At 47.1% G+C, this 16,370-nt stretch overlaps 1 protein-coding gene and 1 long non-coding RNA gene across 2 annotated transcripts in view; one reads left to right on the top strand and one right to left on the bottom strand.

Moving 5' to 3' along the window:
* Positions 1–2,787: 2,787 nt before the first annotated feature.
* On the top strand, positions 2,788–4,074 carry LOC117891300 (trypsin alpha). Its single transcript, XM_034796707.1, has one exon. The coding sequence runs from the start codon at positions 2,788–2,790 to the stop codon at positions 3,607–3,609; it is 822 nt and encodes a 273-aa protein (XP_034652598.1). The 3' UTR covers positions 3,610–4,074.
* A 1,550-nt stretch (positions 4,075–5,624) lies between these two features.
* Positions 5,625–16,370, bottom strand: part of LOC117891301 — a 37,066-nt gene continuing 26,320 nt past the window's right edge. The window contains exon 3 of the long non-coding RNA XR_004648619.1: positions 5,625–6,142. This is a non-coding gene — a long non-coding RNA (uncharacterized LOC117891301). The remainder of the gene's footprint in view (positions 6,143–16,370) is intronic.

Here is a 16,370-nt window from a genome sequence, read left to right as displayed (position 1 = left end):
GTGGCAGCTGCTTTGATTGTGCGCTGCGCTGTGGCAGTTTCCATGTGGCAGCTTCCTTTGCTGTTGCTTCTCCTTTGGAGTGTCTGAAGCTGCGCTTTGATCGCTTTGCAACATTCTGCGACAGTTTTAGCATTTGCAATGGGGCACCCCGGGGCGACATTCGAAGACTCTTTTGATTGCAATAAATGTGGAATTTATCTTCAAATAATGAGCGATCTCTACACTAGTTGATTGCTGCCTCCTTGGGCTCAAAGATCGCTTAATGCAGTTGCTATTCGCCCTCGTACTTATTCGATTTATTGAGCGCTTCATTAGCCTTCGAGGCATGTTTAATTAACGAGCACAATGCTGGAGTTTGTCACTGACATTCGACGTTGGCTGCGTGGGGGGAAGGTTGTACATTTCGTTGCGACTCTCTGGTGACATTTCAAAAGTTTAAAATAATATAATTTTCAACGCTCTTGCTCTGGCTCTGGCTCTGGCTCTAGTTCTGCCAAAACTAACAAGTTCGACTGACGGCAAGCCCTGTCTGGGGAGCTGGTGGTGTTGGGGGGAGGTTTGTCTTAGCCAACTTTTGCCCAAAACTTTTTGGCTGCTGCACTGTTGCAATGGACCTGGACACCCACACACACACACACAGATCTATGAATGTATTGTGTGTACGAATATGAGAAAGTTTTCTTGGGCTGGGTGGTGGGGTGCTAGAGGGGAAAGTGCAGCGTTTTTCCCCGTGAAACCAGCATCCAACGTAGTCTTTGGGGAAATTAAACATTTTCTATTTGAAAACTTTGCTCGTGTGTCTTTCGGCTGGCGCAACAGTTGCCTCTGCACTTTCGCATTACATTTCGATGCCGTCCATGCCCCCTTTTGTTCTTGCAACAATTGCGGAAGTCATAATTTTTCCTAATTTTTTTTACTTGTGGCAAGTTTTCGGGGGGTTTTTCTTCGGTTGTTCGGTTCTTCGTTTCCTGTGACAAATTCAGCAGCAAATTGCTGGCAGATTTCCGACATCAAGCCCCCCGAAAAAGAAAGTTTCCTCTGTGAAAGTTCACGTTCAGGTTCAGGGCAGCAAAAGGGGGTGGCGCGGGTGGCACAATGGCCGGGATCTAAATGTCAAGCGGGTTACTGTCATAGGTGTTGCATATTTAATGCGCCTGTGGAGCTGCAACGGCAGCAACACCAGCGAACAACATTCGTGGCAGCAATTCAGCGATTCAGTGAAGTGCACCCCAAACGGCAAAGTGCATGCAAATATTTTTGTCAACAATTGTTTTTGGGCTGCCAGAATGAGGAGCTGCAGGGCAGCAGCACTGCAGTCCGGGAAAGTGCAGCATCGCGCGGGCTGGGCACAAGGATAGCGATAGAGGACACAGGACACAGCTCCCAGTTGTTGTTGAGTAATTGCCGCTGGTGCGAAATTTGGCAACGCTGACACAGAGCCGGAAAAGGATTTGGCTGGGGTTATGTATGACTCCAAAACTCTGATTGAGATGAAGTAGGAGCAGCTGCATCGCGTGCACAGAATGGCCATCAAACGTTGCCAAATTTCAGTAATCACTGGGAATGGCAGCATTGGAATCAAGTGAGGAAACTGTGGAAACTTTCAATTGGGACATAAAATTGGGACCACCTTTAATTTGTTGTTCAACTGACAGCGGACTGTGCTCAAGCCGATAACATTCAACTCTTTGTCCGAATTTTGCACAAATAAAATCAATTAAAGCGAAAAATACAAATGATATTCGAGTGCTGCTAAAGGGGGAAAAAAGACCCCGCCAGCTGATGGAAAAAATACTCATTTTCCACCAGAGAGGAAAATAAACGAAATTACGATTCAAAGGCTAACAAAAAAAGAGGTAGAAAAAATTGGTTAAAAAACCGAAAATAATTTGCACATTGACAAAAATGAAATGCGATGAGTGCGAATCCTGTTCGGGGATGCCTGATGGGATGTTGTTGCAACTGCAACTTTGGGGCATTATCAAATAATTCAGTTGTAATCCATTTTAATCCGGCAGACATCCCCCATCAAAATTGTTTGTTTGTTTGTGTGTTTGTTTGTCCATTGACATTCGCTGAAAGATCCAATCTCTGTGCGTGTTTTACGCGTATTTATTTGGCAGCTTTTGCTAAACATTTTTCGTGATTTAAATTCGCATTCAGGGCAAGTCACACGTGTCTATAGGTTCTGCAACTATCTGATGGAGTGATGGAAATGTCCAGCTTTATTTACGTCACACTGAGATTTCTTTTTTAAACCAAAGCGTAAAATATTCAAATGATTTAAGCGGCTTAGTATAATGGCTGCCAGCCAGCGGCTCTAAGAGCAGAAGAATCTGTTGCGGTGGCTTCAATTATACAATATAATTTGGCAATATAGATTAACAAGTTCACAACAAATACAAATGCAAATACAAATATCCACAAATATGCTTAAAAAAGCGCAGGCTGTTGGTGTTTTTTGTTCGCTGCAATAATCGGCTTTGAAATATTTTAAATTCAGGCGCAGTTTTTGTATTTTGTAGCAGAAAGTGTGGAATATTTGTATATTGTTTGGTGGATGCACTTACTTGACCTAGTTGCTGCGCAGTTTGTTGAGACCAAAGCTTCTGGCATTCACTTCCCTTCCAAGTAGATAGAACTGGCAGTAACTCAAATTGATGAATGATCCCACACGCAGATAGGCAAATGTAAAACACATTTTACACAAAATTCTTCAGCTAAGAAATTCCACAAAATTCCCATAAAAGAAAGCCCTCTGGTAGCCTCAATTCAGTTATGGAAAAAATGCGCCACCTGCTGCTCCTTCTATCAGTCCTGCCACAGGCAGTGCCTGCTCGGCAGCTCGCTCCTCGCATCATTGCTGGCACCACCGTGGAGCTGCAGGCTGCACCCTGGCAGGCATCGATCGTGATCCAAAACGCGCCACTCTGCAGCGGTGCCATCGTCCAGGAGAACTTCGTACTGACCAGCGGCTGGTGTGTCCACAGGGTCGCCATCTCCCAGCTGAAGGTGCGCGTGGGCAGCAGCACCCGCTGCACGGGGGGATCCTTGATCCACGTCTGTGGTGTACACATTCATCCGCACTACAATCTGTTCCGCTACGACAACGATTTGGCACTGCTGCAGCTGTGTGAGAATGTCACCGTAGTGGAGAACAAGGTGCAAGTAATCCCCTTGGCCACGGAGACTCCCAGCGACAGTGCTGAGGCAATCGTCTCGGGCTGGGGTTACACCTCGTCGAGCAGCTGGAGCATTCTGTGGAGAAGAGTGCACTCGATTCTTACTCTTCTAAGACTCTACTGGATCGATTGGCTGACAACCGGATCGCAGCAGTTGCAGCAGGCCCACGTGAAGATCCTCAACGTGCAGCAATGTGCCAGGGATGTGTCGATCTTTGGGCAGTTCCAACCCATCCAAGGCATCTCCGAGCGCACACTCTGCACCACTGGCGGGACTGCTGGCGCCTGCTACTTTGACCAGGGCGCACCTCTGGTGGCAAATGGCAGCCTGGTTGGCATTCTTGGCAAAGGTGGCTGTGCCGGCCAGCCCGATGTCTATGCGAATCTGGCGGAGCACAGGAGCTGGCTGCAGGAGAACACCAAATAGTGGGTGTGGTGGCTGGAGCTGGAATAAATTGACATTAGCGAGGCTCCACTTACCAAATGGGTTTCCCATGTGTTGGGTTTTTGTCGACTGCAACCACAATCCTGGGGCGGCACTCAGCACACACACAGGACACAGGACGCAGGCCACTGGGACGAGTCAGTTCATGCAAATTTGTCTCCTGCACCGCTGGACAGTTGCATTATTCATTGTGGTTGCAGCAAAGAGACAAAAAGAATGCACAAAAAATAATGTTAAAGGGATATGCGAAGTGGAAAGTACCCTGTGAAGTTGATGCTCACCTAAAAGATAATCCAGAATCCAAAACTCCAGCCAGAAATCTAAGGGAAAGACAGACTCCAAGGAAGCCTTTGCATACCCTCTTTCCCTCCTAAAATACCCTACTTAAAATCCCAATCAAATTGCCTGTAGCCATGTACTTAAGTTAATTAAAGTTTATTTTTAGTGCTCGGCCCCAAAAAAAAAGGAAAGCAAAAGCCAAAGACAAATGGGCGGAGGCGGCAGGGCCATGATGAAGAGATTCGTTGGCTTGACACCATTTATAATCCGACCTGCAGTAGCTGCTGCTGTGGCAAGTGCAACCGCGACAGGTGGCTGGCTCACTCCTTTGCTGCCACAAAATCACAAGAACTGGGGGGGACACCGGGTTGCAGGGCAGCAGCAAAGGAAAACACTTTTAGTGAAAATTGAAAAGTTCTCTCGCTGCTTAGACAAATATCTTCGAGGCAGCTGGTCCTACTGCTGCCACTGCCACTGCCAGTGCCAGTGCCAGTGCCAGTGCCTCAAGGACATCGACACGAAAGCCGTTTTGACCATTTATCAGAATGTTATTGGCCAAAAACAAAGAAAGGGGAAAAGGACAGAGGAAAAGCACAGCCAGAAGAACGAAGACAACTGCAATAAAATGCAATGTTTCTATTACAGCGATTTACGTGCCGCAGACGGACACAAACAGAGAGCGTACAGTGAGGATACGTCGTCATGCACAAGGCATGCAATTTGGTGCAGCTTGGGAGACTGTACCTAAGGCAAGTGTACGACTTTCTGCCTAATTTTATGTAACATTTAGGTTCAGCCACTGCAGGCTCATTATTTTGAGCCCCCACTGTGCTACACCGCCCTCCCCCCTTGCTGTCCAGTGGCTCAGCTCTGACCAATGTACCATTTCTCCGCCTCATGAGCAACATTTTTATGGCTTCTTCGGCAATGGCGAATGCTGTGCAAAGTTTTCGCTCCGGAATGATGTCTCTTTTGCAATGACTTTTTGTTGCTGTTGCTGTTGTTGTTGTTGTTGTTGTGTGTTTGGTTTGTTTGTTAACTAGCGGCAACTAGAAGATAAGCAGACCCTCCCGAAAATGTTTCTCTTGTCGTTGGTCAAAAGCATTTTCACTGCTCCCGCTGCTGCTCCCGTTGCTGCTGCTCCTCTGCTGCAGCTTTGCTGGCCATTTTAATTGCAGTTGAACTTTGTGTTTGGCAATTTCCACCAGCAACAGCAGCAACAACAATAAAACAGAAACAATACCGAAACGAACCCCATTTCAGCGTGCAACAAATCGAAGCAATATATTTGATTTAACTTGTTGGAACAGAACATATTGTTGTTCCGTTGTTAGTTCTCTTCTCTCCTCTCTGTTTTCTTTATTCGCTTTGTTGACGCGCTTTTAAAAACTATTTGGGGAATTGCCGGAGATTTGTGGCCTGGCAGCGTTTGGAATTATTATGGCCAGTCATGCCGCAATTTATGGGCACTTCAAAGTGCGGAAAGTATTTGAAAATTAAGTTCAAATCCATGGCTGGCATGGCCTGCAAATTGATTTGCCATTTCTGCCTCAAAGTAATTCCAATGAAAGCCCAAATTAGTTGACATAATATAAGTAATTTAATTTTAGTTTTATTCCACAACAGCAAGTGCAAAAAAAGGCGACGATTGTCCTTTGTGTGCTCATTGTTCGGTGGCAATTAAATATTTAACATATTTTTATTGTGTGTGTGTTTTGTTGTTGTTGCTGTGCAAGAGAGAAGAAGAATATGCTCTTAACATTGTGTATTATTCGCATGTTAACCGAATTTTCATTTTCCAATTAAGCTTAATATGTTTTTAATTCATGCACTAGCTTATTTAATTGAATTTGTTATGCAAAGCGTTTCACTCGCGTTTCTTGCTGCTCTTTCTCTTCTGTCTCTTTCTCGTTCTATTTTTCTGTGTTATTTTTGCATTTCGAGGGGCATGATGGCAGACACCAAAGGTTTGTAGCGCATAGAAGCAGGAGGATAGCTATAGAGTAGAATTCTGTATTGATTTGCGCTCTGGAAAGCACTTTCCTGGGAGCACTTTATCGTGATGAAAGATTTCATAATTAATTACCAAATAAATACAATAAAATGATATATGTATAAGCATCTCATATCCAGGGTATCCCATTTGTCCATCCTCCTATCGTTGCCTTTGTTGAATTTTTGCAACAATTAAATGTTGCGCTTCAATCGACAGCCAAAGAGCGTGTGTGAGAAATGGCTGGGGGCAAGGGTAAAGAGTAAACGAAAACATTTAAATTAGGATTAGTTGCATTTCCATTTCCATGTGTGCGTGGGTGAGCTTTTAAATCAAAACGAACTGAGAGTGAAAGAGTGAGAAAGAGGGGAATGTGGAGCGGAAGCGCCAACGAGTTGGGGTGACGCTGGATAGTTTTTGGCCATTTGGCATATTTTTCTTTACGCCGCGGGAATATTGATTTGGTGTGGACTCTGGGACACACACAGAGATATACATACACATATAAATTAATGTCCTAACAACAGCACCGCTGCTGTCCTCTGCCGGCGCCACTCTCCCCTGGCCGGACATTAGGAGACATTGAAACGGAGCGTCGCGGCACGTCGGCGAGCGCATTTTCAAATTATATTATTTTTGAATGGCTTTTTAGAAATTAATAATTACACACACACACACACACACACACACACACACACGCACAGGACAGAGGCAAGTGTGTGCGTTGGGGAGCTGGGAGCTAGTGGCGTTGTGTACGTGGCATTTAATTTTAATATTATGCAACTGTCAGCGTGTCGCGGGGTTAACGGCTTTAATGGCTGTATAAATGGAAATGCATACAGCCAATGCAGGAGCTATAACAGAAATGGTAGACTAGCTGGAAATGCAATGGGAAGAGCAGGTTAAAGAGGGGCTTATGCTGGGTGCGACTCTCGCTCCAATGCGAGCCAAGGAGAGTGATCCTGAAACTAGGAAACTAGAAGCGAAAGAGAATTAAATTAGCTGAACGACCACTCCTAAATGTATGAACGTACCTTCTAGGATCGCTTGAGAGTGTAAGGACTTGTCCTCCCATATATTCCCACGGGCAGAGCAATCAGCAATTGTTCACAAAGACCCTGCCGTACCCTCTCCTAACTGCACCTTGCTATTGTGATACACTCTTTTTTCTAGTCTTCTTCCGCTGTAAGCCGCATTCTCCCTTTGCCTTTTCCCAGGATAATTTATGAACCGAAATTGCGACCATTGAGCAGCATTTGCCATACATTTCCCGGCATTTTCCACCAGAAGTTGCTGCCTGTATTGCATGGCGTAGTGCGGCGACAACACTGTTGGACAGGCTACATCTGTGGAGTCCCGAGTTTTTTGTGGGCTCTGCTTGGGGCATCCCACATCACATTTGTATCTTTCAATCCTTTATTTTCCTTCTATTTTTTTTGTTATTGGGGATTTTCTTGTGGTGCTTAGGTGCCCATACGCAGGCCGTCCGCCAAATATTTCCTCCGTTTCCCGACTCTGACTCTCCCAGTGGAGACACCGACACCGAAACCGACACTATGACTGGAACTGCGACTGGGACTGGGACTGGGACTCTGTGACTCGGAATACTTTGGTCTCCCATTATTAATTGCTAACGTGCGCTGATTTCTGTGCTCCTTTTGGCTGCTGCTCTCTTTGGTGGAATTTATTGTTTGTTTGTTTGCTTTTGTTTTTGTTGTTGTCTCTCTTTCTCTCTCTGTGTTATTTGTTGCTGTTCGTTCTTTCTGTCTTTCCGCCAATGTTCAATGCCATTTAACCCCTGCTCCCAGCTAGCAGTTCCCAGCTCCCTGCCCTCCGTTTGGTGTTTTACTTTTCCCTTTTCTCTTTTCTTTACGCCCTTTTGCCAGATTCCCTGTTTGCTGTCCATTGGGCTCAGCAGTGACATTCATGCACCGGCGAACAAAGCATCGCAGGGGATCCCATTCCGATCCCCCGTAAGGCAATAAATCAATGCATGCTCTGCTCTCCACTCCTCTCTCTCTCTGTTTGTGTTCTCCTTTAAAGTCCATCCGTCTATCTGCCGTCCCATCTCCCGTGATGATGCGTCCCTCAGTGTTGTATTTAATGCATTTCATATGCCGTTCCATAAGGTGGCCTCACATACCCTGCCTGTTCAGCACTGCCGCCGCCTAATTAGGAAACCATTTCAAACGATGTCGCGGTCGCGCTTCTCTCCTAATTAGTTGCCATTTTTGCGCTGCATTTAGCAATTGTGCGCACCCTGCCCTGCCCTTTGCTTTGATTTTTATGAGCTTTTTCCACTGAATTTCGCCACTCCCCCCCATCGGTCACTGATGAGTTCCGTGGTGCACACAATCAATGGTATTTATTTCTAGGAATACTTCAATATAAACAAACTTTAAGTTAACACTTTGCAATAACAAATAAAAACAGGACCGCCCACAGAATAAAACTGCAATAAAACAGTTGGCAGCGGCAAATTGGTTGCGAGGGGACTCCAGAGAACTGGGAAACCAATGCGCCAAGTTTAACAATGGACCATCTCAAAAAAATATTGAACAAAAATGTGAAAGCAAACCAGTAAAATGCTGTAACACGATAGGTTTTTCAGCGATTCATTGCCGACTGCTTGGAATATTTTTGCACCAACAAAATATGTACAATTCGACTTTTACCATCATGATAATATCGAAATAAAAGACCAATGGCATGGGTGTGTAGTTCGTTTGCTGAACTTCGGTGTAAAACGCAACGTATACCATCACCAACAGCAACAGCTGATGAGCGGGACAGAGTCGGTCAAGCAATAAGAGCAGGCGGAGCTCTCTCTTCCTGCTCTGCCATAAATCTGCCTGAAGAGGGGAACGACAGAAAGCAAAAGAGTGGGATTGTTGTTTAAGTGGTGTAGGGTTGCCTTACAAGTTTCCATGACATTCGCATGCATGCATTACATACATACATACATATGTACATACATATGTAGATGAAGTGGCTCGCAACAACAGTTACTGTTGTGTGTGCTCACAGAGTATCGCTTCGTATCGTGCATGAATGTGCATGCATTACATTGTCTGTCGGCCTTTTAATTGCTGTTGCCGTTGCACTGGCACACGCTCTCTCTTCTCCTCTGTGCCCTGCTCAGCTTTGCGTTGCTCTGCTCGCGTCTACTGCTGTCCCTGCTCTCTCTTGATGCGTCTGTGCATGTGTGTTTGTGTGTGTTTACAAGCTGCGCCAATTTCGCGCGGCTATTAAATAAACCCCTCCTTCAATCCTCCCCCTCCACTCGGCGCTCTTAAACCAAAATTTGTTGCACAATTTAAGCGCTGATTGCTTCGGCCGCGCGCACTCTCTGCGACTCATTTTAATTTAATTTCTATTTAAATTCATGTCATCTATGCGCGCGAAAACTTTCGTGCAACAAATTTTACGGCCAACACTCAGGGCTCTCACGCCTCCGCCGCCCCGCAGCCCCACAGCCCACGACTGGGCGCTTAATTACCCCTGGCTTATCACAACATCTCCAAGAACGAAGAGCGAAAAACGAAGAAGATGTGGCCGCAGTCGACGACAGTTGAGTTTCCTTAATGAATTATTTAATCTACGCCCCTGGATCTATCCCCCACCCCCGCACGCTGCCAGATCGTCTAGCCTGGCATTTGTTTGGGCAGAGGGAGGAGAGGTGCGGAGCGAGGCGAGGCGAGCTAACATTTACTCGGTCCGTCGGCTAACCGACATTTTTTGCGCTCGACTTGTCAACCCAGCAACCCCATCATGGCAGGCGCAAAAAAGTGCTTGCGAAAGTTTCTGTGCTGCTAATTGAGGCATCGACGAATGCCCAGATACACTGGGAAAGTGTAAGATTGAAGGACGGAATTATTCGAAAAGTATGATATAATAATGTAAGACAAATTATTAAATAATTATAAACATAATTTGGCTGGTGCTGATTATATTTTCACCCCAACAAACTTTCCCTTATAGTGTGTATACCCTGCCATCAATTAAATGTCATGAACTGCTGCGGCTAATGCAAATAGGCCACAGATCCGGGCCTGGCATGGCCTGGCCCTCCCCTGAGAGAGGCTGCTGCTGAGACTTGACTTCTACTTCGACTTCCTCTTCGACTTCCTCTTCGACTTCCACTTCCAGTTCGTCTGAGGCTCACACTGAGGCTAATAAGTTAAACGACACCGTGACACAGTTACGAGGGCATATATTAATGCCAAGGCGGCGTGCTGCCCGTCAAGCCAGGGTCTCTGCACGGGGGGCATGGTGCGATGGAGGGCAGGCAGGTGGGAGTACACGGTTGAGTGAGCTTATTTGTTCACCTATTTACCACGCAAATGAAGTTGAAAATAACTGTGAAATGAAGATGAAGTGCCAGCAGAGCAAAGAGAACAGCGAATGAGAGTGGAAAAGAGGAACACAGAAGCTGAGCGCAGCAGCAGACAGGCCGGCGCCTAAATGGAATGTAAATATTTGAGCAGCGACACAGCAGAGCAGAGCAGAGAGCGCGTTACGGTAACTTTAACGCTTCTGTGGCCACCAGGAGGGGCAAAGAGGCGGGACGGACCAGCAGGCGAGCGAAGGAGCAGCTCTACGGCTGAGATGAGAGCAAAGGAGAAGCAGCAGCAGAAGGAGCTGCTCCAGCGCCGACTTGTTGGCAACTTAAGTGTCCGTGTGTGTGAGTGTTACGCCATGTCGCACGGCGAGTATGTTCGAGTGTGGCACTGCGACTATGTGTGTGTGTGTGTGTGTGAGACCATGTTTAACTTGGCAGCCGTATGTTTATTTTAGCCCACACCCCCCTCTACCCCTCTCGCTCACCTACTCTCGCCTGACAGCTCCCCAAAAAGGCCTTAAGCGGCAAAACAATGGCCAAGTGAAGCCATTGAAGGACAACGTGCCACGCCACATCACGCCACGCCACGGCACGGCTCTGGATATGGACCTGGCTCTGACTGTGGCCATAGCTTTGGGGAAGCTGAGGAGAGGAGTCAGTGCTGTGTGCCTTTGGGGTGTTGGAAATTAAAGTCAATTAAAAGTCCAGAGAAGATTTCCTTGTCTATGTGGGAATTATGCGCTGTGCGAGGAGGGGTATGATGGACTTGTGCAGATGTTTGGCAAGACAGATAAGGAGAGCTTGGAAAATATATAGAGCAGTGACTGAAACTTAGCTAATGGAAGAGTACCATAGATCAATCGAAAACCGAAAGGCAGGAATAACTCGTACATAAATATACTCACATAACCCCATAAATTCCAGGGTACTCACAGCTTCCTTACGTCTACTTCATTCCTTTCTAATAGAAGAACTCCTAACCCATTTTTTGGTTGAAATCAAAACGAGCAGCGCCTTGAAGTGTCTCTATCTCATGTGTGTGTGGGTGTCTTTGTAGATTCCTCTGTGTGTGTGTGTGTGTGTGTGTAAGTTCAAGGCAGCTGCTCACAGCACTAAAGTGCATGAACGGCCCACAAGTAAGCAAAAAACACTTTTCCAAGCCAAAGCCAAAGCGGGTCGAGTGGGCGACGCTGTGACTCTGAGCCCTTGCCTTCGATGCTGTGGCAAGAGTCTCGACTGACGCTGCATATGAAACTGAATGGGCTGCAAAGACCCACCAGTCAAGCACTTAATTAGTCATAGAATATTCTCACACACACACATCAAATGGCAGGACTAGGCAAAATTAGAGAGTAGTGGCTAAAAGTTTGTAATTAAAGAAGTTTTAGGCAAAGTCTCGAATTGAATTAAATTTAAGATTAAAGAGAGAAGCTTTGGGCAGCTCTTAAAGCTTGATAAGCGATTGATGTGCATACAAATATGCATAAAGTTGTTAATAGAATTATAGAACAGAGGCTTTGGCTTGCTCCTCCCTCTAGATGTCACTCCATCTGATCCACCTGTTTGCAAACAAAGAGCTGGTAAATAATGCTCTTCCCTTGCTGCACTCCACTGCCCAAGGATAGCAGCATAATCGTCTTAGCGTGCTCTTAAATGCTATTTGCAAATATACTTATAATCCTTTCAATCGCGTATTAACAAAGTCCGCATTCAGCCGACTGCCACAGACACCGCCTCCTGCTACTGCCACTGCCACCGCCATAGTCAGAGTTTTCATTTGGCAACATTTAACGTCAATTGTTTTATGACTGGCAGCAACAAAAACCAGACACAGCCAGGAGCAAAAAAAACAAAAAGACTGGCAAAGAGTGCATGATTTATTCAGCGCAAACTGTGAAAAGCGCAGCGAAAAAAAGGAGCGAGCAGAAATCACAAAAAGGAAACACACAAAAAAAGGTAATGGGCAAAAGCAAAACAAGCTGAAAACTTAGCGGAGTGCTGGGGAAATTTGCTAAAGTTGCGTTTTCTTTTAACTCTGCCGCTTTTGCCTGGCAGCCTTTTGTGGAGTTTATCTTGCGGCTGTGGTCGGAGGCACTGCATTCACCTGGACTCAGCAGCAGCTACTCCAGCTCCTCCTCCTGCTGTGGTCACGCGTTTTCTAAGCGTTTTCTTATCAAGAGCAGCCACGTGACCGCACGCGCCAGCCAGCCGGCTTGATTTTTCACTAAAAGATTCGCAGCATTTCGGCTGTGGCCTTTTGTTGCAGTTTTGCCTTTTGGCATTTTCCATTTCCCCCCATTTTCGCCCACATTTTCCATACAGCAAATGGCAGCAGCGCCTTGGACTCGCAGCGCCCGTAGCCTAATGGCCAACTCTGCGGCTGAGTGGTTTGGCTTAGCCTCTGAGCGATGCAGCTCCCAGCTCCCAGCTCCCAGTCTCTCTTCACAAGGATTTCTCTCGCTTTGTTTGTAATTAATAACACTCGACCACCGCACACTTTCATAATTAAAAGGCTGGCAAATGCAACCGCCAGCATCTTAAAGATTTAAAACTGACGACGGACGACGGCTGGCATTCGACAGGCCATTGGGTGGAGGTAAATCCCTGCATTCCTGATCGTAAAACGAGTTTAATTTCGTGCAACTTGAAAGTGGCAATAAAGATGAGGCAGGGCATGCCTTCACGCAGCACGCAGCAAGCTCGCAGTGCAGCCAGGTGGCTGAGGCCAGGAGCTGCTGCCCCCCCCCCCGTGCCACACGGCACTCGAAGACGACCATCAAATGGCAGTGGATGAAGATGTTCAGGCATTTGATGATGCGCTGCAATGCGGGGCGACACTCGCTCTCTGTGTGTGTGTGTGTGTGTGTGTCTGTGCAACAGTTTCGCCGATAGAAATCTTTCAATTTGCCTTTCAGCAGTGGATAATGTCCCCAAGTGTCAGGGCAGGAGTGCAGAAAAAATAAATACTCTGCCGAAGGGCAGGGAAAAAGCGAAACAAAAGTGAGCTGTAACCCATCCGGCTGGCAAGGGGAGGCGCAAAAGGGGGAATGGTGGCAGCTCAATTGCAGGACAATCAGCACAATTGATTTCCCCAAAGTGCCTGCGTCCGGGGCCCCTCTGGCCAACGGGGCATTAAAAGGATTTAATGCCATTTAAGCCAAACAATGTGAAGACAGCCAGAAAGCCAGCACAGCCAGGGGGACGTAGCAGCAGCAGGAGGAGAAGCAAAAGCGGAAAGCAAAAACGTCAAAAGAGCGAATCAGCGACTGGCTCAGCTACTGGCAGCAGTCTCGTCCCGCCCCTCAGCCACTCCCCCTGGCCCTCGTGCCCCTTGCCCTCTTGCCACTGCCAGTGCACTCGGTAAAAAGTTTATCAATAAAATAACTTGTCGGCAAACGGACTGCAGGACCAAAAGACAGCCGCCACGACTCGAGTCTCGAATCTCGAATCTCGAGCTCCTGACTCGCTGACTCCTGCTTCTGCTCCTGCTCCTGCTGCGACTCCTTCGCCAAGTCAAGTCGAAAATTGCAGCAACTTTCTGTCAGAGAATCCTCTGTCCTCCCTCGCTCTCTCCCTGCCTCTCTGCCTCTCTGCCGCTCTCTTTCGCTCGCTCACTGGCTAGATGGCTTGTCAGCAGCCAAAGGACAATTCGAGTGCTGCAAACCCTTGAGAAGTAACTTCAATTGCACTCATAGTTTTCGGTCTGCGTTCGGAATTCTTATATATGACGTATACGCCGTGTATGACAATGGCAAACGAAACCCCAAAGCTGAAGGCTGTCTGCCTGTCTGCCTGTCTGCCTGTCTGTGCGGCAACTTTTGTGGCTCCTCAATTAGTGCCGCTTGTGCTGGGGGCGTGACGCAGGCAGAAGGTACATTGTCGAGTGTGTGGCATGTCGATCCTCTAATGAAAATCCATCGAAAAGTTAAAGCAAGTCGCGACACAGGTGGAAGTACCAAGAGTTTGAATTGTCTGCCGAAGGAACTGCAAGAATTTGTACCTCTAAGATTTAGGCTGTGACTATGGCTTGTCAATTAATTGTTTAGCTTTGGGCTTTGGCTTTCCTTTTTGAGTTACTTTTCTGCCACTTGGACTTGGACAAAGTTCACACTCCTTTGGGCAACCTTCACCTCTCTCCGCCTGCTGCAATTTCTTGCCTTTAATCTTTCAACGCCATCGACTTCCATTGATGCCCGAGGCAACACGGAAATAAATTATTAAATAAACATTGCTACGTGACTCTCGCGTTGACCTTCCGCAAATGGCCACTCGAGGCGGCCAGGCAGGCAGGCAGGCAGGCAGCCAGGTGGCAGCGAATGCAAGTGCCACCCTGGGTCCAAGTGGCTGCCCCTTGAACTTTGTGCCGAATCGAAAGTTGTCCTCGCTCCATGCCCATCCATGGGCCTTTTGCACCATCTCTCTGTCTCTCTCCCTCCCTCGCTCTGTCTCACTTTCGCTGGGCGTTTCTGGCAATTTGCAAGTCGACTTGCTGGCTGACTGGCTGACTGGCTGGCTGCTGAAATAAGTGGCAAGCAAATGTGAAATTGTTTCGCTAGTGGCAATAAAAATGAGGCCAGAACAAAGGGGCTGGCTGTCAGGCAGCGAGACGAGAGATGGTTCTTCTTTCTGCTTCTCTCTGTTCTGTTCTGGGACAGCGGATTGTGGCAGGGGGCTGCACAGTTTATTCCTCATATGCTTGACTTGAACAAATGACTTTGGGTAACGTCCCTTTGCTTGTTTATGCATAAATTCCAAATAATCCTGCAAAGTTAAATGCGCCAAAAAAATGCGCTTTCCACTTACCCCATGCCCCGTCTGCCCCTCTGCCCCCTGCCACTTTTCAGCTACTTCTTTATGCCATTTCCTGCTCCAACTCCCTTTTCCCCTTTTGCCTGTCGGATTAGTGGCTTGAAATCCCCCAACGCTCCTTCTCCCTGCCTGTGCCACGCCCCCTGCTGACTGACTGCCGCCTCTAAGTATCGCTAACACATGCCCAAATAATGCTTGCGTTATCAATTTATCTCAAACGGCTCCTGCGGCTCTTTTATTTTCTGCCAATTTTCTGCTCTTTTTTTTTTTTTTTTTTTTTTTTTCTGCTGCTGCCCAAAAATTCAAATTACGTCAAAAATATTAAGTGAACCGCAGCAGCAGCAGCAGCAGCAGCAGCAGACATTATTATCCTTATTTTGGTTCGATGTATTGGTGTATATCCTTTGCTTTTGTATATGCACTCTCCTCTCTCTCTCTCTCTCTCTCTCTCTCTCTCGCTCTCTTGGTCTCTTCTCACCTACGCCTGTGCCCTGGCTGCCAAAATGTTCAATCAATTGCTACTCTTCCAATTTCATGCATGAGAGCTGCCTAAAAGGTAAAATGTTAGTTGACCAGGCCACAGACCTGCCTCGCTCCAGCTCACTGTCAGCCTGCCTGCGTTGCATGCAACACATACGAGTGGGAGTGGGAGTGGAAGTGGCAGCACTCTCACGCATACAAAACGCCACCCAATTGTTGAGGCTACAATTGAGGTTGATTCAACAACTTTTACGGAGCGCCGCAGTAGCTGGAGTAGACGAAGGAGTTTGCTGGCCGAAGTTTGCTTTTACCCAAAGTCTCACCTCTCTCCCCCCTCTTATCCTCTCCCTCTCTCCCTCTCTCTTGTGCTGCATTTGAATCGTTTATTGTTTTAATTTTACTCACAGGCTCACAGCAGCAAAAAGCATTTGCACATTGTTTACCATTTTGGCATTTGGCTTAGAGCACACTTTCCCGCCCGAACAAAAGAGGAGCAGAAGAGAAGAGTTGAGGGTAGACAGGGGGGTGCCTGGGAGTGGCTCCTTTTGTCAGGCCAGGGCTAACATTGAGTGACGCCAGTGCGTATGCAACATGCGATGTTATGCCCCAAGAGGGCACCACCCAGCTCTGGCACCTTAGACGCAGCGCGGGGGCAGAATATTAGTTGCTCGTCCCAGCTGTAGGCCTGGCTTAACTCTTAGCTCTGGGCCAAGAGCTCAAGTCTCATATTACACAAACTGTGTCCAAAGCAATAAGATTTATGTACGTACAAATGATGGGATAGTTTTTGGGAGCAGGTTTCCGATTTGTCTTCGTAACTTATGAGGTTCCACATGGCAT

Source organism: Drosophila subobscura, chromosome E, assembly GCF_008121235.1.
Source record: "Drosophila subobscura isolate 14011-0131.10 chromosome E, UCBerk_Dsub_1.0, whole genome shotgun sequence".
In the NCBI taxonomy this organism is placed as follows: domain Eukaryota; kingdom Metazoa; phylum Arthropoda; class Insecta; order Diptera; family Drosophilidae; genus Drosophila; species Drosophila subobscura.
Note: the sequence above shows the minus strand (reverse complement) of the source record. Positions and strands in the feature narration are given on the sequence as shown.